The sequence below is a fragment of the Heterodontus francisci genome, chromosome 22 (assembly GCF_036365525.1).
Source record: "Heterodontus francisci isolate sHetFra1 chromosome 22, sHetFra1.hap1, whole genome shotgun sequence".
Taxonomy (NCBI): Eukaryota; Metazoa; Chordata; class Chondrichthyes; order Heterodontiformes; family Heterodontidae; genus Heterodontus; species Heterodontus francisci.
In genome coordinates this window covers 80,561,585-80,585,565 of record NC_090392.1, presented here as the reverse complement: position 1 = coordinate 80,585,565, position 23,981 = coordinate 80,561,585, and the positions used below count along the sequence as shown (strand labels likewise).

Sequence of the window (23,981 nt, the reverse complement as noted above, 5' to 3'; positions counted from 1 at the left end):
CTGGCCTAGCCAGGGATCCCATATCCCATAAACTAATAAAAAACAGGCTGGCCCCCGACTCCATTTTATGAGGCTTCTTGCCTCCCAGTCCGTCTCCAGCCCTATGTTTCTATCTTGTCTGTGTGTATCTGTCTTTCTGTACCCCTCTGTATTTGTCTGCGTGTGTATCTCTCTCTGTACCTGTCCCTATGCAGTTGTCTATGTCTGTCTGGACTTGTGTGTTACTGGTCACATCAAAGCAGCTTTATTACAATAAACCCCAAATAAAATCCATTCCAGTAATAGTTGGCACTGCCTGAATAATCACGGAGTAAACACTTTGCAGTTTGATGTTGGGGGCATGGCTCGCATTCCGAAATCCTCCAGGCCCATGATTGAACAACTCGCCAGTACTCAGGTCGCACTTGCTAAGCTACTGGAGGGAAAGAAGGGCCCATGAAATTGTCCCCAGCAGAAGTCAGTGCTTGCAGGACAGGAGGGGAGAGACAGGGAAACTCTAACGCATTAGGTCACCCAATCCATCCTTCAGATGGGAAGTTAAACCAAGGCCCCATTTGCGCTCTCAGATTGGTGTACAGGATCTCATGGTACAATTTCAAAGAAACACAGGAGAGTTCGCCCTCTGTCCTGCTCAATATTTAGCAACCAACCAATAGCAGTTAAAAATAGATTATCTGGTCATTGCTGTTTGTGGGAGTTTGCTGTGACTACACTTCAAAAGTATTTCATTGGCAGGAAAGCATTTTGGGATGTCCTGAGGTCGTGAAAATGCACCATATAAATGCAAGACTTTTTAAAAAATTGATAGATATTGAAGGGTGTGGATGAAGATAGAGACACAGAATTCCAATACAGAACTTGCTGAAAATGTGAGTTCAGATAGATAAATCCATAAAACAGGCTGACAAAGAATTGGACAATTATTTGAAAAGGAAAGTAGCCCCATTATCTCTCAGCCTGTTCTGCCATTCAATGGCTGATCCTCAATCCTAACTCCCTCCACCCGCCTTGGCTCCATATCCCTTAATACCCTTGACCAGCGAAAATCTATTGATCTCAAATTTAAAGTTATTAATTGAACTGACATCTATTGCTTTTTGTGGGAAAGAGTTCTACACTTCTACCAGCCTTTGTGTGCTTCAATAACTGCAGAGATTAGTGGAGTCTATCACTGGAAGATTGTGTTTTACCAAGTCACTTGCCTAACCAGTAACATCACTGGAGTTGGGCATAGTTAGAGGACTGCACATCCTTAATAAACCACCGAGACTACAGAGAGATTGGTGAATGTTTAACAGGTTCTAGACACAGGCAGATTTGTACCATGTTTCATTATGTTTTATTTATTTTTTACACACCCAGTGGAGAGTTCCTGAACTGATAGTAATCCCAGTGATTAACCAGCAAAGTTTACTCAAATATTATTGATATATCACACTTTGTCTAATAAACCACCGTGTTTGAATTGGAGAGAACACAGCCCATTAGTCCCTGGAGGAGGGAACAGCATGCTAAAGGGGATGGCAGAGAAGGAGCAGAAATCTGTTACCAACAGTATTCTGGAGTATATGTTCAATCTCTCTCTCTCTCTGGCTGTTGGGCTGGAGATTTTCACAGCTCCCTCTCCGTCCCCTTAAATTACTGAAAATTCTGAGAAATTGATGGGATTCTCATTTCAAACAACTGAAACATTCAATCTCCCCCTGACAGGTGAGGAGAATCAATCAAGATCTTCTGGCCCTGAACCAGGAGCCACACAGGTGACCTCACCCTGTTTGAGAGACTTGTGCCTGTGTGCCAGCGCTCTCCGTTCTGTAGCCTAATCCCCAAACCCTAGTTTCCTGCCCCCACAGTTCCAGAAGATTTTGAACATATTAGCATTGAAAGTGAGGAAGTATTAGATGTTTTAGCGGGCTTAAAAGTGGATAAATCCCCAGGCCCAGATGAGATGTATCCCAGGCTGTTATAAGAGGCAAGGGAGGAGATAGCAGGGGCTCTCACACAAATTTTCAAATCCTCTCTGGCCACCGGAGAGGTACCAGAGGACTGGAGGACAGCGAATGTGGTACCATTATTCAAGAAGGGTAGCAGGGATAAACCAGGTAATTGCTGGCCGGTGAATCTAACATCAGTGGTTGGGAAACTATTGGAAAAATTCTGAGGGACAGGATTAATCTCCAATTGGAGAGGCAGGAATTAATCAGGGATAGTCAGCATGGCTTTGTCAGGAGGAGATCGTGTCTACATAACTTGATTGAATTTTTCGAGGAGGTGACTAGATGTGTAGATGAGGGTAAAGCAGTTGATGTAGTCTACGTGGACTTCAGTAAGGCTTTTGATAAGGTCTTGCATGGGAGATTGGTTAAGAAGGTAAGAGCCCATGGGATCCAGGGCAATTTGGCAAATTGGATCCAAAATCGGCTTAGTGGCAGGAGGCAGAGGGTGATGGTCGAGGGTTGTTTTTGCGAGTGGAAGCCCGTGACCAGTGGTGTACCACAGGGATTGGTGCTGGGACCCTTGCTGTTTGTAGTGTACATTAATGATTTAGATGTGAATACAGGAGGTATGATCAGTAAGTTCGCAGATGACACGAGAATTGGTGGTGTCGTAAATAGTGGAGGAGGAAAGCCTTAGATTACAGGACGATATAGATGGGCTGGTAATTGGGTGGAGCAGTGGCAAATGGAATTTAATCCTGAGAAGTGTGAGGTGATGCATTTTGGGAGGACTAACAAGGCAAGGGAATATACAATGAATGATAGGACCCTAGGAAGGCCAGAAGGTCAGAGGGACCTTGGTGTACTTGTCCATAGATCATTGAAGGAGGGTAGATAAGGTGGTTAGGAAGGCATATGGGATACTTGCCTTTATTAGCCGAGGCATAGAATATAAGAGCAGGGAGGTTATGATGGAACTGTATAAAACGCTAGTTAGGCCACAGCTGGAGTACTGTGTACAGTTCTGGGCACCACACTATAGGAAGGATGTGATTGCACTGGAGAGGGTGCAGAGGAGATTCAGCAGGATGTTGCCTGGGCTGGAGCATTTCAGCTATGAAGAGAGACTGGATAGACTAGGGTTGTTTTCCTTGGAGCAGAGAAGGCTGAGGGGGGACCTGATTGAGGTATACAAAATTATGAGGGGCATTGAGAGGGTAGATAGGAAGAAACTTTCTCCCTTAGTGGAGGGGTCAATAATGAGGGGGCATAGATTTAAGATAAGGGGCAGGAGGTTTAGAGGAAAAATGCTTTCACCCAGAGGGTGGTCGGAATCTGGAATGCACTGCCTGAAGAGGTGGCAGAGGCAGGAACCCTCACAACATTTAAGAACTATTTAGATGAGCACGTGAAACGTTATAGCATACAAGGCTACCGCCCAAGTGCTGGAAAATGGGATTAGAGTAGTTAGGTGCTTGATGGCCGGCACAGACATGATGGGCCGAAGGGCCTGTTTCTGTGCTGTATAACTCGATGACTCTATCTGTGTGTCTTTTTAAACTCGTATTTCAAGTCATCTGCTGCACAGTCACTCATTGCAACTCTAAGTTGCTGTGTACTGTGTTCAAAGATCAGGTAAAGAATATTCTGCGATTTAAACAGGGCTCACAGTCGGGGTCCAATGGTGCAGTATCCAGACTGATCCTTCTCCTCCTCTTGACTCCCACTTCTGGGAATGAAATGCAGGTAGGTGTACTGGCAACTCTGAGGCCCATCCCTCAAGCTAGACATCTGATAAACAGCAGTGAAGAACATCAGTGATTGACAGCTCTTCCCATCTCCGAGAACTAACGCAGCACCCAGCGTTAATTTAAACACCCAGCACAGACTTAAATATCCAGTTTTGACTTATAAACACCCAGTTTTGACTTATAAACATCCCGCGCTGAGTTATAAACACCCAGTGCTGAGTTATAAACACCCAGCGCCGATTTATAAACACCCAGTGCCGATTTATAAACACCAAGTGCTGATTTATAAACACCCAGCGCCGATTTATAAACACCCAGTGCCGATTTATAAACACCCAGTGCTGATTTATAAACACCCCGCGCTGATTTATAAACACCCAGTGCTGCTTTATAAACACATAGTGCTAATTTATAAACACCCAGTGATGATTTAAACACCCAGCGCTGATTTATAAACACTCAGTGCAGATTTATAAATACTTAGTCCTGGTTTATAAACACCCAGTGATGATTTAAACACCCAGCGCTGATTTATAAACACTCAGTGCAGATTTATAAATACTTAGTCCTGGTTTATAAACACCCAGTGCTGATTTAACCACCCAGCGCTGATTTAAACACCCAGCATTGATTTATAAACGCCCAACACTGATTTAAAAACCCAGCATTGATTTATAAATGCCCAAACTGATTTAAACACCTAGCATTGATTTATAAACACCCAGTGCTGATTTAAACACCCAGCACTGATCTTTAAATGCTCAACACTGATTTAAACACCCAGAGTTGATTTATAAACACCCAGCGCTGATTTAAACAGTCAGCAAAGATTTATAAACACCCAGTGCTGGTTGAAACACCCACTGTTGATTTATAAACACCCAGCACTGATTTAAACACCCAGCATTGATTTATAAACGCCCAACACTGATTTAAAAACCCAGCATTGATTTATAAATGCCCAAAACTGATTTAAACACCTAGCATTGATTTATAAACACCCAGTGCTGATTTAAACACCCAGCACTGATCTTTAAATGCTCAACACTGATTTAAACACCCAGAGTTGATTTATAAACACCCAGTGCTGATTTAAACACCCAGCACTGATCTTTAAATGCTCAACACTGATTTAAACACCCAGAGTTGATTTATAAACACCCAGCGCTGATTTAAACAGTCAGCAAAGATTTATAAACACCCAGTGCTGGTTGAAACACCCACTGTTGATTTATAAACACCCAGCACTGATTTAAAAACCCAGTATTGACCTATAAACACCCAGCACTGATTTAAAAACCCAGTATTGACTTATAAACACCCAGCACTGATTTAAACACTCAGCAATGATTTATAAACACCCAGCACTGATTTAAACACCCAGTATTGACTTATAAATGCCTAGCGCTGATTTAAACAACCAGTATTGACTTATAAACACCCAGCGCTGATTTAAACACTCAGCAATGATTTATAAACACCCAGCACTGATTTAAACACCCAGTGTTGATTTATAAACACCCAGCATTGATTTAAACACCCAGTGAACAAAGAACAGTACAGCACAGGAACAGGCCATTCGGCTCTCCAAGCCTGCGCTGATCTTGATGCCTGCCTAAACTAAAACCTTCTGCACTTCCGGGGTCCGTATCCCTCTATTCCCATCCTATTCATGTATTTGTCAAGATGCCTCTTAAACGTCTCTATGGTACCTGCTTCCACCATCCCCCCCGGCAACAAGTTCCAGGCATTCACCACCCTCTGTGTAAAGAACTTGCCTCGCACATCCCCTCTAAACTTTGCCCCTCTCACCTTAAACCTATGTCCCCTAGTAAATGACTCTTCCACCCTGGGAAAAAGCTTCTGACTATCCACTCTTTCCATGCCACTTATAACTTTGTAAACCTCTATCATGTCGCCCCTCCACCTCTGTCGTTGCAGTGAAAACACTCTGAGTTTATCCAACCTCTCCTCATAGCTAATGCCCTCCAGACTAGGCAACATCCTGGTAAACCTCTTCTGTACCCTCTTCAAAGCCTCCACGTCCTTCTGGTAGTGTGGCGACCAGAATTGCACGCAATATTGCACGCCTAACTAAAGTTCTGTACAGCTGCAGCCTAACTTGCCTATTTTTATACTCTATGCCCCGACTGATGAAGGCAAGCATGCCGTATGCCTTCTTGACTACCTTATCCACGTGCGTTGCCACTTTCAGTGACCTGTGGACCTGTACGCCCAGATCTCTTTGCCTGTCAATACTCCTAAGGGTCCTGCCATTTACTGTATACTTCCCACCTGCATTAGACCTTCCAAAATGCATTACCTCACATTTGTCCGAATTAAACTCCATCTGCCATTTCTCCGCCCAAGTCTCCAACCGATCTATATCCTGCTGTATCCTCTGACAATCCTCATCACTGTCCGCAACTCCACCAACCTTTGTGTCGTCCGCAAACTTACTAATCAGACCAGCTACATTTTCCTCCAAATCATTTATATATACTACAAAGAGCAAAGGTCCCAGCACTGATCCCTGCGAAACACCACTAGTCACATCCCTCCATTCAGAAAAACACCCTTCCACTGCTACCCTCTGTCTTCTATGACCGAACCAGTTCTGTATCCATCTTGACAGCTCCCCTCTGATCCCATGTGACTTCACCTTTTGTATCAGTCTGCCATGAGGGACCTTCTCAAAGGCTTTACTGAAGTCCATATAGATAACATCCACTGCCCTTCCTTCATCAATCATCTTTGTCACTTCCTCACAAAACTCAATCAAATTAGTGAGACACGACCTCCCCTTCACACAACCATGCTGCCTCTCGCTAATAAGTCCATTTGTTTCCAAATGGGAGTAAATCCTGTCCCGAAGAATCCTCTCTAATAATTTCCCTACCACTGATGCAAGGCTCACCGGCCTATAATTTCCTGGATTATCCTTGCTACCCTTCTTAAACAAAGGAACATTGGCTATTCTCCAGTCCTCTGGGACCTCACCTGTAGCCAATGAGGATGCAAAGATTTCTGTCAAGGCCCCAGCAATTTCATCCCTTGCCTCCCTCAGTATTCTGGGGTAGATCCCATCAGGCCCTGGGGACTTATCTACCTTAATGCTTTGCAAGACACCCAACACCTCCTCCTTTTTGATAATGAGATGACTGAGACTATCTACACTCCCTTCCCTATGCTCATCATCCACCAAGTCCTTCTCCTTGGTGAATACTGATGCAAAGTACTCATTTAGTACTTCGCCCCATTTCCTCTGGCTCCACACATAGGTTCCCTTCTCTGTCCTTGAGTGGGCCAACCCTTTCCCTGGTTACCCTCTTGCTCTTTATATATGTATAAAAAGCCTTGGGATTCTCCTTAATCCTGTTTGCCAATGACTTTTCATGACCCCTTTTAGCCCTCCTGACTCCTTTGCTTAAGTTCCTTCCTACTTTATATTCCTCATGGGCTTCATCTGTTCCCAGCCTTCCAGCCCTTACTAATGCTTCCTTTTTCTTTTTGACTAGGCTCACAATATCCCACGTTATCCAAGGTTCCCGAAACTTGCCAAACTTATCCTTCTTCCTCATAGGAACATGCTGGTCCTGGATTCTAATCAACTGATGTTTGAAGGACTCCTACATGTCAGATGTTGATTTACCCTCAAACAGCCGCCCCCAATCTAAATTCTTCAGTTCCTGCCTAATATTGTTATAATTAGCCTTCCCCCAATTTAGCACCTTCACCCGAGGACTACTCTTATCCTTATCCACAAGTACCTTAAAACTTATGGAATTATGGTCACTGTTCCCGAAATGCTCCCCCACTGAAACTTCGACCACCTGGCCGGGCTCATTCCCCAATACCAGGTCCAGTACGGCCCCTTCCCTAGTTGGACTATCCACATATTGTTTCAAGAAGCCCTCCTGGATGCTCCTTACAAATTCTGCCCCATCCAATCCCCTAGTACTAAGTGAGTCCCAGTCAATATAGGGGAAGTTAAAATCACCCACCACTACAACCCTGTTACCTTTACATCTTTCCAAAATCTGTCTACATATCTGCTCCTCTACTTCCCGCTGGCTGTTGGGAGGCCTGTAGTAAACCCCCAACATCGTGACTGCACCCTTCCTATTCCTGAGCTCCACCCATATTGCCTTGCTGCATGACCCCTCCAAGGTGTCCTCCTGCAGTACAGCTGTGATATTCTCCTTAACCAGTTATGCAACTCCCCCACCCCTTTTACATCCCCCTCTATCCCGCCTGAAGCTTCTAAATCCTGGAACATTTAGCTGCCAATCCTGTCCTTCCCTCAACCAAGTCTCTGTAATAGCAACAACATCATAGTTCCAAGTACTAATCCAAGCTCTAAGTTCATCTGCCTTACCTGTTATACTTCTTGCATTGAAACAAATGCACTTCAGACCACCAGTCCCGCTGTTCTCCGCAACATCTCCCTGCCTGCTCTTCCTCTTAGTCTTATTGGTCTTATTTACTAGTTCCCCTTCATTTATTTCGTTTGCTGTCCTACTGCTCTGGTTCCCAACCCTCTGCCACACTAGTTTAAACCCTCCCGAGTGACGCTAGCAAATCTCGCAGCCAGGATATTTGTGCCCCTCCAGTTTAGATGCAACCTGTCCTTCTTGTACTGGTCCCATCTGTCCCTGAAGAGATCCCAATGGTCCAAATATCTGAAACACTCCCTTCTACACCAGCTGCTCAGCCACGTGTTTAGCTGCACTATATTCCTATTTCTAGCCTCACTGGCACGTGGCACAGGGAGTAATCCCGAGATTACAACCCTAGAGGTCCTGTCTTTTAACTTTCTACCTAACTCCCTAAACTCCCCCTGCAGGACCTCATCACTCTTCCTGCCTATGTCGTTGGTACCGATGTGTACCACAACCTCTGACTGTTCACCCTCTCCCTTCAGAATGCCCCCTGTCCGTTCAGAGACATTCTTGACCCTGGCACCAGGGAGGTAACATACCATCCTGGAGACTCTTTCACGTCCACAGAAGCGCCTATCTGTGCCCCTGACTATAGAGTCCCCTATAACTATTGCTCTTCTGCGCTTTGTCCCTCCCTGCTGAACAACAGTGCCAGCCGTGGTGCCACTGCTCTGGCTGCTGCTCTTTTCCCCTGATAGGCCATCCCCCTCAACAGTATCCAAAATGGTATACTTGTTAGAGAGGGGGATAGACACAGGGGATTCCAGCACTGACTGCCTGCCCCTTCTAGCGGTCACCCATCTATCTGCCTGCACCTTGGGTGTAACCACTTCTCTAAAACTCCTGTCTATGACACTTTCTGCCACTTGCATGCTCCTAAGTGCATCCAGTTGCTGCTCCAACCGATCCATGCGGTCTGTGAGGAGCTGCAACTGGGTACACTTCCTGCAGACGTGGTCGTCCGGAACGCTGGAAGCGTCACAGACCTCCCACATCTCACAGTGTTGATTTATAAACACCCAGCATTGATTTAAACATCCAGTACTGATTTATAAACACCCACCAGTGTTGACTTATAAACACCCAGCCCTGATTTAAACACCCAGTGTTGATTTATAAACACCCAGCACGGATTTAAACACCCAGTTTTGACTTATAAATGCCCAGTGCTGATTTAAACACCCAGTGTTGACTTATAAATACCCAGCACTGAATTAAACACTCAGTGTTGATTTATAACCACCCAGCACTGATTTAAACACCCAGCACTGATTTATAACCACCCAGCGCTGATTTAAACACCAAGTATTGATTTATAAACTCCCACCAGTGTTGAATTATAAACACCCAGCCCTGAGTTAAACACCCAGTGTTGATTTATAAACACCCAGCACTGATTTAAACACCCAGCATTGATTTATAAACACTCAGCAGTGATTTATAAACACCCACCAGTGTTGACTTATAAACATCCAGTGCTGATTTATAAACAGTCAGCGCTGATTTAAACACCCAGCATTGATTAATAAAATTATAAATGCCCAGCGCTGATTTATACACCCAGTGTTGATTTATAACCACCCAGAGCTGATTTAACCACCCAGCATTGATTTAAACACCCATTGCTGATTTATAAACACCCAGCACTGATTTAAACACCCAGTGCTGATTTATAAACACCCAGTGCTGACTTAAACCCCAGTGCTGATTTATAAACACCCAGTGCTGATTTAAACCCCAGTGCTGATTTAAACACCCAGCACTGATTTAAACACCCATTGCTGATTTATAAACACCCAGCACTGATTTAAACACCCAGTGCTGATTTGTAAACACCCAGTGCTGATTTAAACCCCCGTGCAGATTTAAACACCCAGTGCAGATGTAAACACCCAGCGCTGATTTATAAACACCCAGCACTGATTTATAAACACCCAGTGCTGATTTATAAACACCCAGTGCTGACTTAAACCCCAGTGCTGATTTATAAACACCCAGTGCTGATTTAAACCCCAGTGCTGATTTAAACACCCAGCACTGATTTAAACACCCATTGCTGATTTATAAACACCCAGCACTGATTTAAACACCCAGTGCTGATTTGTAAACACCCAGTGCTGATTTAAACCCCCGTGCAGATTTAAACACCCAGTGCAGATGTAAACACCCAGCGCTGATTTATAAACACCCAGCACTGATTTAAACACCCATTGCTGATTTATAAACACCCAGTGCTGATTTAAACCCCCGTGCAGATTTAAACACCCAGTGCAGATTTATAAACACCCAGTGCAGATTTATAAACACCCAGCACTGATTTAAACACCCAGTGCTGATTTATAAACACCCAGTGCTGATTTAAACCCCCAGTGCTGTTTTATAAACACCCAGTGCTGATTTATAAACACCCAGTGCTGATTTAAACCCCCGTGCAGATTTAAACACCCAGTGCAGATTTATAAACACCCAGCACTGATTTAAACACCCAGTGCTGATTTATAAACACCCAGTGCTGAATTATAAAAATCCAGTGCTGATTTAAACCCCCAGTGCTGTTTTATAAACACCCAGTGCTGATTTATAAATATCCAGTGCTGACTTGAACACCCAGTGCTGTTTTATAAACACCCAGTGCTGTTTTATAAACACCCAGTGCTGATTTATAAATATCCAGTGCTGATTTATAAACACCCAGTGCTGATTTATACACACCCAGCACTGATTTATAAACCCTCAGTGCTGATTTAAACCCCCAGTGCTGATTTAAACCCCCAGTGCTGATGTAAACACCCAGTGCTGATGTAAACACCCAGTGCTGATTTGAACACCCAGTGCTGATTTATAAACACCCAGTGCTGATTTATAAACACCCAGTGCTGTTTTATAAACACCCAGTGCTGATTTATAAATATCCAGTGCTGATTTATAAACACCCAGTGCTGATTTAAACACCAAGTGCTGATTTAAACACCCAGTGCTGAGTTAAACACCCAGTGCTGATTTAAACACCCAGTGCTGAGTTAAACACCCAGCGCTGAGTTAAACACCCAGCGCTGAGTTAACCACCCAGCGCTGAGTTAAACACCCAGCGCTGATTTATAAAGATCCAGTGCTGATTTAAACACCCAGTGCTCAGTTAAACACCCAGTGCTGATTTATAAACACCCAGTGCTGATTTATAAACACCCAGTGCTGATTTAAACACCCAGTGCTGAGTTAAACACCCAGTGCTGATTTAGACACCCAGTGCTGATTTAGACACCCAGTGCTGCTTTATAAACACCCAGTTCTGATTTATAAACACCCAGTGCTGAGTTAAACACCCAGTGCTGAGTTAAACACCCAGTGCTGATTTAGACACCCCGTGCTGATTTAGACACCCAGCGCTGATTTAAACACCCAGCGCCGATATACACACAGTGCTCAGTTAAACACCCAGTGCTGATTTACACACCCATTGCTCAGTTAAACACCCAGTGCTGATTTAAACACCCAGTGCTGAGTTAAACACCCAGCGCTGATTTACACATCCAGTGCTCAGTTAACCACCCAGTGCTGAGTTAAACACCCAGTGCTGATTTAAACACCCAGTGCTGAGTTAAACACCCAGCGCTGATTTACACACCCAGTGCTCAGTTAACCACCCAGTGCTGTGTTAAACACCCAGCGCTGATTTACACACCCAGTGCTCAGTTAACCACCCAGTGCTGAGTTAAACACCCAGTGCTGAGTTAACCACCCAGTGCTGATTTAAACACCCAGTGCTGATTTAAACACCCAGCATTGATTTGTAAACGCCCATTGAGCTTTTGTTCAGTACACAAACATGTAGGTTTATCTCCACTGGAAAGTTTTGTAAATTTCCTCTATGCAACACTGGTTTATTCCTACTCACATTAGTTTGGCTTTGTTCATTTTGGACCTTGTCTTCTGCAAGAGAAGGGAGCACATTAACTTTCCTTCATAATTGGAAATTGTGTAACCTTTCCACAGGAAAAACAGAATTACTAAAACATCATACAGGTTTGAGTCTCATTCTCCTCAGCTCCCAAACTTGAGTCAAAAAGTGCCAGTGGGTCGCACTCTTGCCTCTGAAGCAGAAGGTTGTAGGTTTAGGTCCCACTCCAGAGATTTGAGCACAGAATCCAGACTGACATGCCCAGTGCAGTATTGAGGGACTGCTGCACTGGCAGAGGTCAGTACTGAGCGACTGCTGCACTGTTGGAGGGTCTATCTTTAACATGGGACATTAAACCAATGCCCTGTCTGTCCTCTCAGGTTACTATAAAAGATCCCACAGCACTATTCAAAGAAGAGCAGGGGAGTTCTCTCTGATGTCCTGGTAAATATTTATCCCTTAACCAACATCACAAAAAACACTTATCTGGTTAATATCACATTACTGTTTGTGGGAGCTTGCTGTGTGCAATTTGGCTGCTATGTTTCCTATATTACAATAGAGACTATACTTCAAAAAGTACTTAATTGGCTGTAAATCACCTTGGGACGCCCTGAGATTGTAAAAGGTGCTATAGAAATGTAAATCTTCTGTTCATTTTTGTGGAATGGAGGGAGGTGTTAGATGTCCCAGCCCAGGAAGAGACAGGGGGCAGTGGGGGAGTGGTGGGGTGTGATAAGAAGGGATGAGCAAACCAGGGTGATCCCAACAACCAGTTACCGGGGTAATTGGCAGCAAATGGGAGCAAGGGCGGCACAGTGGTGCAGTGGTTAGCACCGCAGCCTCACAGCTCCAGGGACCCGGGTTCGATTCTGGATACTGCCTGTGTGGAGTTTGCAAGTTCTCCCTGTGTCTGCGTGGGTTTCCTCCGGGTGCTCCGGTTTCCTCCCACAGCCAAAAGACTTGCAGGTTGATAGGTTAATTGGCCATTATAAATTGTCACTAGTATAGGTAGGTGGTAGGGAAATATAGGGACAGGTGGGGATGTTTGGTAGGAATATGGGATTAGTGTAGGATTAGTATAAATGGGTGGTTAATGGTCGGCACAGACTCGGTGGGCCGAAGGGCCTGTTTCAGTGCTGTATCTCTAAATCAAAATCAAATCTCTCATGCTGCTCCCTTTGGACAAAGAAGCTGAAACAAAAAAATGGAGCTCTGAGTGAGGCAAAATCAAGGGTCCCATAAAAAACTATCCTGATGTGTTACAGTTTTGTGTTGAGCACCATCTTATAGCCAGCACAGTTAAATTGAGCTGTAGAGAGTTGGTATCTGAAAGGGCAGCAGGAAATCAAATTTCAAACCACAGTGTTGCCCAGAAACCTTAGGTCAGCTGCTTGACTGGGAGACACTGAAATGAGAGAGAAATTGCATTGCACCACTACATATTCAGAGGCCCCACAAGTACAGCAACCCAACATAATCCCCTCCCAGGCTGGGCATCAGACACTGCCCCAGCCCTATTAACAGAAATACCCCATCCTCTCCAGCCACAGGAGAGGTACCAGAGGATTGGAGGACAGTGAATGTGGTACCATTATTCAAGAAGGGTAGCAGGGATAAACCAGGTAATTACAGGCCGGTGAGTCTAACATCAGTGGTTGGGAAACTATTGGAAAAAATTCTGAGGGACAGGATTAATCTCCACTTGGAGAGGCAGGGATTAATCAGGGATAGTCAGCATGGCTTTGTCAGGGGGAGATCATGTCTTACTAACTTGATTGAATTTTTCGAGGAGGTGACTAGATGTGTAGATGAGGGTAAAGCAGTTGATGTAGTGTACATGGACTTCAGTAAGGCTTTTTATAAGGTCCCGCATGGGAGATTGGTTAAGAAGGTAAGAGCCCATGGGATCCAGGGCAATTTGGCAAATTAGATCCAAAATTGGCTTAGTGGCAGGAGGCAGAGGGTGATGGTCGAGGGTTGTTTTTGCAAGTGGAAGCCTGTGACCAGTGGTATACCACAGGGATCGGTGCTGGGACCCTTGCTGTTTGTAGTGTACATTAATGATTTAGACGTCAATATAGGAGGTATGTTGGCCACCTCAAGGACTTCTACGTTGAAGTCCTCGAGGCAGCCAACATCCCCAGCAAAAACACCCTACTAAGCCAGCAGTGCTTGAGATGGCTTGGCCATGTGAGCCGCATGGAAGATGGCAAGATCCCCAAGGACGCATTGTACAGCGAGCTTATCACTCGTATCAGAACCACCAGCCATCCATGTCTCCGCTTTAAAGACATCTGCAAACGCGACATGAAGTCCTGTGACATTGACCACAAGTCGCGGGAGTCAGTTGCCAGCGATCGCCAGAGCTGGCGGACAACCATAAAGGTGGGACTAAAGGGCGGTGAGTCGAAGAGACTTAGCTGTTAGCAGGAAAAAAGACAGAAGCGCGAGGGGAGAGCCAACTGTGTAACAGCCCCGAAAACCAATTTTATCTGCAGCACCTGTGGAAGAGCCTGTCACTCTAGAATTGGCCTTTATAGCCACTCCAGGCGCTGCTTCACAAACCACTGACCACCTCCAGATAAGGAGGCCAAAGAGATAGGAGGTATGATCAGTAAGTTCGCAGATGACACAAAAATTGGTGGTGTCGTAAATAGTGAGGAGGAAAGCCTTAGATCACAGGATGAAATAGATGGCTGGTACGATGGGCGGAGCAGTGGCAAATGGAATTTGATCCTGAGAAGTGTGAGGTGATGTATTTTGGGAGGACTAACGAGGCAAGGGAATATACAATGGATGGTAGGACCCTAAGAAGTACAGAGGGTCAGAGGGACCTTGGTGTACTTGACCATAGATCACTGAAGGCAGCAGCACAGGTAGATGAGGTGGTTAGGAAGGCACATGGGATACTTGCCTTTATTAGCCGAGGCATAGAATATAAGAGCAGGGAGGTTATGATGGAGATGTATAAAATGCTAGTTAGGCCACAGCTGGAGAACTGTGTACAGTTCTTGGCACCATACTATAGGAAGGATGTGATTGCACTGGAGAGGATGCAGAGGAGATTCACCAGGATGTTGCTTGGGCTGGAGCATTTCAGCTATGAAGAGAGACTGAAAAAGCTAGGGTTGTTTTCCTTGGAGCAGAGAAGGCTGAAGGGGGACATGATTGAGGTAGACAAAATTATGAGGGGTATTGATAGGGTAGATAGGAAGAAACTTTTTCCCTTAGCGGAGGAGTCAATAACCAGGGGGCATAGATTTAATGTAAGGAGCAGGGGGTTTAGAGGGGATTTGAGGAAAAATCTTTTCACCCAGAGGGTGGTTGGAATCTGGAGCACACTGCCTGAAGAGGTGGTAGAGGCAGGAACCCTCACAAAATTTAAGAAGTATTTAGATGAGCACTTGAAACGCCATAGCATACAAGGCTACGGGCCAAGTGCTGGAAAATGGGATTAGAATAGTTAGGTGCTTGATGGCCGACACAGACGCGATGGGCTGAAGGGCCTGTTTCTGTGCTGTATAACTCTGTGATTCTATGAAGTGTGTGACACTACACCCAGTTTGAAATGTGCCGATACACGGGGTGTATCCTTGCATGCTCTGTATCCGTGCATACTCCTGCAGATACCGCCTGAAGAAAATACACATTTTCACCATTAGAGAAACTACAGCAAGATTCTGCAAAAAAAATTGAAAGCAAATTCTTTACCTCTGAATAAATCTTCTTCCCCGTTAAGCTGCTCCCTGAGCCGCAAACCTGGGCAGAAATAGAGCATGAAAATCAATATCATAAACTGAAAGGTGACACATTCTAATGATCCAGTCCTACAGGGCAGGACACCAGGGCAAGTGCCCAGTCTCACACGAGGAATGATCGCATAGTGGTTATGTTACTGGACAAGTGATTCAGAGGCCTGAATTAATGATTTGGAGATATGAGTTCAAATCTAACTATAGCATCTGGGGAATTTAAATTCAGTAATTAAATACATCCGGAATAAAAAGCTAATATCAGTAATGGTGTTGATGAAATTACCAGATTGTCAAAAAAGCCCATCCGGTTCAATAATGCCCATAAGAGAAGGAAATCTGCCAACATTACCTAGTCTGGCCTACATGTGACTCCAACAATGCAGTTGATTCTTAACTGCTGTCTGCAGTTACCCAGCAAGCCACTCAGTTAAAGGGTACTAGGGAAGGGCAATCAAGGTTAGCTTAGCCAGTGAAACCCACATCTCATGAATGAAAGGACACTGGCAAGGCTGAAAAGACAAGACTCTTAGGAAATTATTTGGCAAATAGTGGTCAGGTGATGCTGTGCTTGAGTTGCAAATATCAGTGGCTAGGCAGCAAGTGGAAAATTTGAAAGAAGCGTGAGCGAATGATAAAGTGAGTACAAGGAGATACAGTAATTACATTGCACCTATTTTTAAAGTATTCCCTTTACAAGATTTGGGCGAGAATGGAGGCACAGGTAGTCCTGAGTGTTCACTGCTATATGTTTCTCTGAGAATGTGAGAATGTTGTGGTTTAAGCCTCAAGGATCATGACTGCTTGTAACCGACAGGTTTTAGTCATTGGATTTTTTTCCACTTGTCTTCCCTCCTGCTGTGCTCCCAATTTACCAAACTTCATGTGTGAGTCTAACAGTGAACCTTGGCAGCCTATTCCACTATGGTGGTAGCACATTGTCAGAATCTCACCCTCACAATGCCACACACGCATTTTCCAGCAAGACTCATAGGACTGATTTCTCCTCCTCGACCGAGTGGCTTTGTGGAAATTGCAGTCAGTTACCAGCATCGACCAGAGCTCGAAACCTGGAAACCTTCCTGGAATTTCCAGGCTGCATCTGCAAGACAGAATGTACTCTGGGTGGGGGACTTCAATGTTCATCACCAAGAGTGGCTCCATAGCACCACTGCTGACTGATCTGGCTGAGGCCTAAAGGACATAGCTGCCAGACTGGATCTGCGGCAGGTGGTGAGGTAACCAACAAGAGGGAAAAACCTACTTGATGCATCCTCACAAATCCACCTGTCACAGATGCATCTGTCCATGACAGTATTGGAAGGACTGACCACTACACAGGTCCTACCTCCACATTGAGAGGCCCTCCATCGTGTTGTGTGGCACTACCACCAGGCTAAATGGGATAGACTCAGAACAGATTTAGCAGCTCAAAACTGGGCATCCATGAGGTGCTGTGGGCCATCAGCAGCAGCAGAATTGTATTCCACCACAATCTGTAACCTCATGGACCGGCATATCCCTCATTCTACCATTACCATCAAGGCGGGAGACCAACCCTGGATCAATGAGGCATGTAGGAGAGTATGCCAGGGCTGCACCAGGCATTTGCAACCATCTTCAGCCAGAAGTGCCAAGTGGATGATCCATCTCAGCCTCCTCCTGAGGTCCCCACCATCATAGATGCCAGTCTTCAGATAATTCGATTCAGTCCATGTAATATCAAGAAATGTCTGAAGGCACTGGATACAGCAAAGGCTATGGGCCCTGACAACCAGCTGTAGTACTGAAGGCTTGTGCTTCAGTACTAGCCACACCGTTTGCTAAGCTATTCCAGTACAGCCACAACACAGGCATCCCCTGCAGTCCCAAATCTCTGGGTGACTCTCACTGACAGATTCTGGATATTTAAACACCTTACCCCTTTGCCTTTCTTTGTATTTTTTGATTGCAAGGAAAACCACAAGGAAAACCACAAGGAAACCGACCACACAGAACATGGCTACAGTGGTGCCGAGATGTTGCTCTGGTCCCACGGTGGGTAGACGCACACAGTCCTGGAAATGGTCATCTGGGGAAACATGAAACAAACAAAAATACAAATCGCTCCCATTCACAAATTCTGGCATTTATCTTCTTCCTTTTTAAAAAAATACATTCTGTCTTTTTTTCTCCCCTCCTCAAGATATGACTCCCCATTCAGGATACAGTCCCACAGCACAGGGCTTGGACTGGGAAATGTACCCAATGAAACAGCCTTGAGCTCCATGCAGATTTAGACACAATACAATCCACTTTCTATATTCATAGATAGTTAGAGGCTTTTTTTGCACTGCCCAGCTCAGGGACACAAATGGTAAGTGACCCCACCGATAATCCTGGCAGAGAATAACTAACCGCAGCTGATGCAGTGAAACAATGATCCGCCAGGGAGTTTTTATGTTTCATTTGTGCAAAGAGTTTACCAGAGGTTTAAGCCCATGATCTAGGCTGACACTCCCAATGCAATACTGAGGAAGCGCTGCACTGTCGATGAGGCTGTTTATTGGATAAACATTAAACAGAGGCCCTATCTGCCCTCTCAGGTGGCGTAAAAGATCCCACGGCACTATTTTGAAGAGGAGTTCTCCCCAGTGTCCTGGCCAAAATTTATCCCTTAGTCAACATCACTAAAACCAATTATCTGGCCATTATCACATTGTCCTTTGTAGGAGCTTACCGTACGCAAATTGGTTGCCACATTTCCTATATTACAACAGTAACTACACTTCCAAAAGTACTTCATTAGCTGTAAAGTGCTTTGGGATGTCCTGAGGGTGTATAAGGCGTTATGTAAATACAAATTGTTTCTTTCCTTATCCTTACCTGTGATCAGCTGTTGTGCCTCAACCCTGTTGACAGGGTTTTGGATGATGCAACTGTAAGTGCCACAGTCCGAGCTGGTCAGGTTGGATACTCCCAAACTACGACGGTCAGTCGACAGCTGGAATTGTTGGTCAACCGGGAGGATTTGATCGTCTTTCATCCAGGAGAACTGGGGGTTGGAACCGCTCTTGACTGTGCAGTTCATGGTCAGCTTTGGGTAGGGAGCGTCTTCTGTTTGCACTGTAATGCTGGGCTCTGAAACTGGAACTAAATAAGGACAGTCCATGTGAGGCAGAGTCCACCAGCACCCTGGAAATGGAGGCAGTGTTAAAGGCACTAACTGCTTCATTATTGAACCACATAGACAAGGAAAGGCTCAGATTTCAATACTGACCTCAGCTGGTAGCAGTTGGGGCTTTGCAGTTGGCCTCAGTACCGCTGGGTGGTACCTTCTCCTGATCTCGACCGGTGACCCTGACTGAAAGTCATAGACACAGTCCCCATCGCATTACTGGGTAGAGAGTCACAGACCCCTGTCCCGTTACAGGGTGGTGCAGTGTGTTGCAACTTTACTGAGAGGTGCACTCGAGCAGGGCAACACCCCTTTCACCAACTACAAGGATTCTGAGTGACAGAATTTTGTTTTAATAAAGGTTTTCTGGGTCAAAAGGCACCACAAAATGATGGTACAAAATTAACCTTCTTATGGAAGGAATCAATGGTTGCCTGGGGCTTGCTGTTCCAAGGTAAAATATGAGTTGCAATATCCCATATAGAGAGCTTTGACTCATGTTATATTTTGTCTGTGCGTGTGAAATATTGATACTAAAATTACCTCTCTAAGCTTTAATGAACTAAAATTGCTTACAAAAATGTTATAAACTGACCCAGCACTGTCAGGTTGATGAACTTATGAATTTCCAGCCCAGAATTAAGTGTTGTGGTTATCATGTACGTGCTCTCATCCAGGAGGCTCAGTTGGTGGATGAGCAGTGAGTTGTTTTCTGCGATATAGGTTATACGTCCCTCGTACTTGGGAAAGATCTTTACTGTTGAGTGTGCTGTGTTTTGGTATTGGACGATCGACTGGATCCCTCTGTGCCAGCTGATGGTTTGTACCAGGCTTGACTCATTCCTATTCCCCTCCACTGCAAGACAGATGGGTTGATGCAGAAATCCAGTCACTAGTTTTGTTTGTGCAGATGCTGAAAGGGAATTAAAACATATATTAAAATAACAGAAAGCTGTTTTTTTCAGGGCCTGGGTGATGTGATTGTTCCAGACACTAGCCTTTCACCTCAGGAATGCTTTTGTTTAGCTGGATATCTGATACATGTGGGAGTCTATCTCCATACATCAGAGTTTACGAACCTAGCTCATGAGAAATCCACAACATAGTTTCTGTTTGACCCACATGGTGTACAGTAACTTGCTCCAGAGGGACACCCACCCCCAGTTACCCATCCAGAGAACAGAAGTGTAGGTTGGAAAACCAAAGGATTCAGGACCCCAAGTGTGCGCAGGGTTACACCTGGACTTTTTCCAGGAAAAACTGTACAGCTCATCAGCTAAGCACTGAAAGCTTCTTTCTGCTTGTATGCTGGAGTTTTGTCTATTTGGATTTTTGTTAACCAAAGTTATTAAGGGATATAGGGCAAAGGCGGGTATATGGTGTTAGCTCACAGATCTACCTGCTTAAATACAAGACAGGGATCTTGGTTACCAGAACAACAAAGAACCCAGATCAAAGACCTTTTTTGAAAAGCAGAGACTGCAGGGGTGTAACACCTAAAGAACAATGGGTTTCACGCTCCCAGACTTTCAGATTGTAAACAAAGAGTCAGTAGTTCTGAAAATGTAACTGCAAATTGCAGTTGCTACACCTGGAAACAGTGGAACGCCCAGGTGGTTCTGCTGCAGTCAGACTTGTGGACTTTACATATTGGAAAAGACAATTGGCTATTGTCTTTGTCCGGATAAATTCAACGGATTTTCAAAAGGCAGGCAAGCTGTAAGGAAGACCAGAAGAAGACCAGCAGTGGCAGCCTCAGAGAAGAGAGAGAGAGAGAATACCCTCTCTCAGAAAAAAGCGATAGGCTGTGAAGACTTGAACCTATTCTGAAAGTTGAGGCTTGTAGAGAAGTAAAAGACCAACAGGATCACCACAGATCACCTCATTCACAGAAATCCAGGTCAAAAGTGTTCGGAAAAGGTGAGCAAAGAAGACATTGACTTTGAGAAAGGTCTGGGAGATCCAACTGGGAGGAGTTTGGGACTTTTGAATGCAAAGATTTTGCAGCTAGGAGGATTGTGTAATGTTTAATTGTGGTTCGAGGTTTTCAAGTGTTTTAATAAGTGAAGAAAATACCTTTCTCTGTAATTTGGAGTATCAGCTACTTAGAAAGTAGCATTTAGTTAATGGGGATTTCTTTTAGTTTAATTGTTATAATAAAAGTCTTAAAAAATGAAATCTTGTGGTGTAATTCTTTAAATTGGTCTGGAGAGTTCATATCTCATGTTTTAATGTTAATGGTCTCACTGTGGTCATTACCAATTCCACCCATTGTGCCTGTGCCAGCTTTGAAAGAGCGATTCAATGGGGTCCCACTCCCCCAGTGCTCTTTCCCCACCGTCCTGAAAATGTTCTCCCTTCATGTATTTATCAAATTCCCTTTTGAAAGTTATTATTGAATCTGTTTTTAAAACCTTTTCAGGCAGTGCACTCCAGATCACAACTCACTGCGTAAGTCTTTTTTCTCCTAGTCAGGCACCTTGGTGTTTCAATTGTGTCTTGACCCATTTCCGCTGTGCACATCAATATCTATCCCTGCTAACTTATTTCACAGCTCAATTATCCTTTGGGAGAAAAAGTTATTCTCACTGCTAACTTCCTGACTTACCCTGAGATTTAAGCACTTGGCAAAAGAGAAGGGTTTATCTGGACTGCTTTTGGCGATACCCTTTATAAATTTAAAAACCTACCTCCTCCACCACACACTATCATTTCTTCCCAGTTCTGTAATGATATCACTGAACAAGACAGAGATGATCAACTTCCTCGATGTACTGTAACATTCATACTTACCTCCCTGCAGGTGCCCAAGGAGCAGGATTATGAATGAAGTTAAATAACTTTGTGACTGCAGCATGGCTCCGATGATTTTAGATAGACATCCCATGAATGCACCTCTGGTTTCCTGTGGAGATTTCTAAATCACACTGAACTAACATGTCAGATTGGTACAAAACAACACAAATAAGTAGCAAGTTATCCCTGAGTGAATGTTGTATCTTAAATCAGCACGAGAAAAGATTTTTCTGCTGTACACAACACTCTTCATCAAACCAGTTTGTGGGTCACACGGTTTCTGTTTCTTAAACAGCACCAGAAAGGAAATGGAGATGTAAATAAGGCTAAACCACATTTCTAATGAGGTTTATCAAACAGCTGCATAGTCAGCAGGATTATTGCCTACATCAGCACCTTTCAAACTCATTTTGGTGAGGATTGATTCTCAGGTCTGTGATTCCCCATCCAGTGATTGGCTGGGGTAAATTATCAGTTGACCTCACACCTTTTTAATTTATTTTTCTCACCTGTATGACATATAAAAACAAAAGAATGCCCAGGAACACGAAAAAGGCCATTAGACCCAACAAGCTCATCCCTTTTCATAGATCAATCCCATATCCCTCAACCCCACCTACCCACCATATCCCTCAACCCTTCTTCACAAAGGAGGGGGTTAATGCAGACATTGTAGTTAGCGAGGAGGAGTGTGAAATATTAGATACTATAAGCATAATGAGAGAGGAAGCACTAGAGGGTCTAACATCCTTGAAAGTGGATAAATCACCAGGGCCGGATGGATTGCATCCCAGGTTGTTAAAGGAGGCTAGGGAGGAAATAGCGGATGCTCTGAGGATCATCTTCAAATCCTCACTAAGAGACAGGCGGGGTACCAGATGATTGGGGGTCTGTGAACGCTGTACCATTGTTTAAAAAGGGTGCGAGGGATAGGCCAAATAATTGTAGGCCAGTCAGTCTGACCTCGGTGGTGGGTAACTTATCAGAATCAATTCTGAGGGACAGGATAAACTGCCACTTAGAAAGACACGGATTAATCAGGGACAGTCGGCATGGATTTGTTAAGGGAAGGTCATGTCTTACTAACTTGATTGAGTTTTTTGAGGAAGTAACAAGGAGGATTGATGAGGGTAGTGCAAAGGATGTGGTTTACATGGATTTTAGTAAGGCATTTGACAAGGTCCCGCATGGCAGACTGGTCAGTATAATGAAAGCCCATGGGATACAGGGGAATGTGGCAGGTTGGATCCAAAATTGGCTCAGGGACAGGAAACAAAGGGTAGTAATTGACGGATGTTTTTGCGAATGGAAAGCTGTATCCAGTGGTATTTCACAGGACTCAGTGCTGAGTCCCTTGCTGTTTGTGGTATATATTAATAATTTGGACTTAAATGTGGGAGGCATGATTGGGAAATTTGCTGATGCCACAAAAATTGTCCGTGTAGTTGATAGTGAAGAGGATAGCTGTAGACTCCAGAATGATATCGATGGTTTGGTTGAATGGGCGGAAAAGTGGCAATCGGAATTCAATCCAGAAAAGTGTGAGGTACTGAATTTGGGGAGGGCAAACAAAGCGAGGGAATACACAATAAATGGGAGGATATTGAGAGGGGTAGAAGAAGTGAGAGACCTTGGACTGCATGTCCACAGGTCCGTGAAGATGGCAGGACAGGTTGGTAGAATGGTGAAGAAGGCATATGGAATGCTTTCCTTTATTGGCCAAGGTATAGAATATAGGGGTGGCGCAGTGGTTAGCACCGCAGCCTCACAGCTCCAGGGACCTGGGTTCGATTCTGGGTACTGCCTGTGCGGAGTTTGCAAGTTCTCCCTGTGTCTGCGTGGGCTTTCGCTGGGTGCTCCGGTTTCCTCCCACATCCAAAGAATTGCAGGTGATAGGTAAATTGGCCGTTGTAAATTGCCCCTAGTGTAGGTAGGTGATAGGGAATATGGGATTACTGTAGGGTTAGTATAAATGGGTGGTTGTTGTTCGGCACAGACTCAGTGGACTGAAGGGCCTGTTTCAGTGCTGTATCTCTAAATAAATTAAAAATAAAAGCAGGGATGCAATGCTGGAACTGTATAAAACACTGGTGAGGCCACAGCTGGAGAACTGTGTACAGTTCTGGTCACCACATTACAGGAAGGACATAATTGCTCTGGAGAGCGTACAGAGGAGATTTACAAGATGTTGCCAGGGCTCAAAAGTTGCAGCTATGAGGAAAGATTAGATAGGTTAGGGTTGTTT

At 44.6% G+C, this 23,981-nt stretch overlaps 1 protein-coding gene across 1 annotated transcript; it reads right to left on the bottom strand.

Annotated features, from left to right (window-relative positions):
- Window positions 1-1,329: 1,329 nt before the first annotated feature.
- On the bottom strand, window positions 1,330-22,009 carry LOC137381655 (hepatic and glial cell adhesion molecule). The gene is made up of 7 exons (XM_068054380.1): window positions 21,734-22,009; window positions 19,536-19,853; window positions 18,649-18,915; window positions 17,705-17,854; window positions 15,743-15,790; window positions 12,026-12,060; window positions 1,330-3,728 (listed from the first exon to the last, which is right to left on the bottom strand). Exons 1-7 carry the CDS (start codon window positions 21,825-21,827, stop codon window positions 3,603-3,605), a joined length of 1,038 nt encoding a protein of 345 aa, XP_067910481.1. The 5' UTR covers window positions 21,828-22,009; the 3' UTR covers window positions 1,330-3,602.
- Between the last annotated feature and the right edge of the window lie 1,972 nt (window positions 22,010-23,981).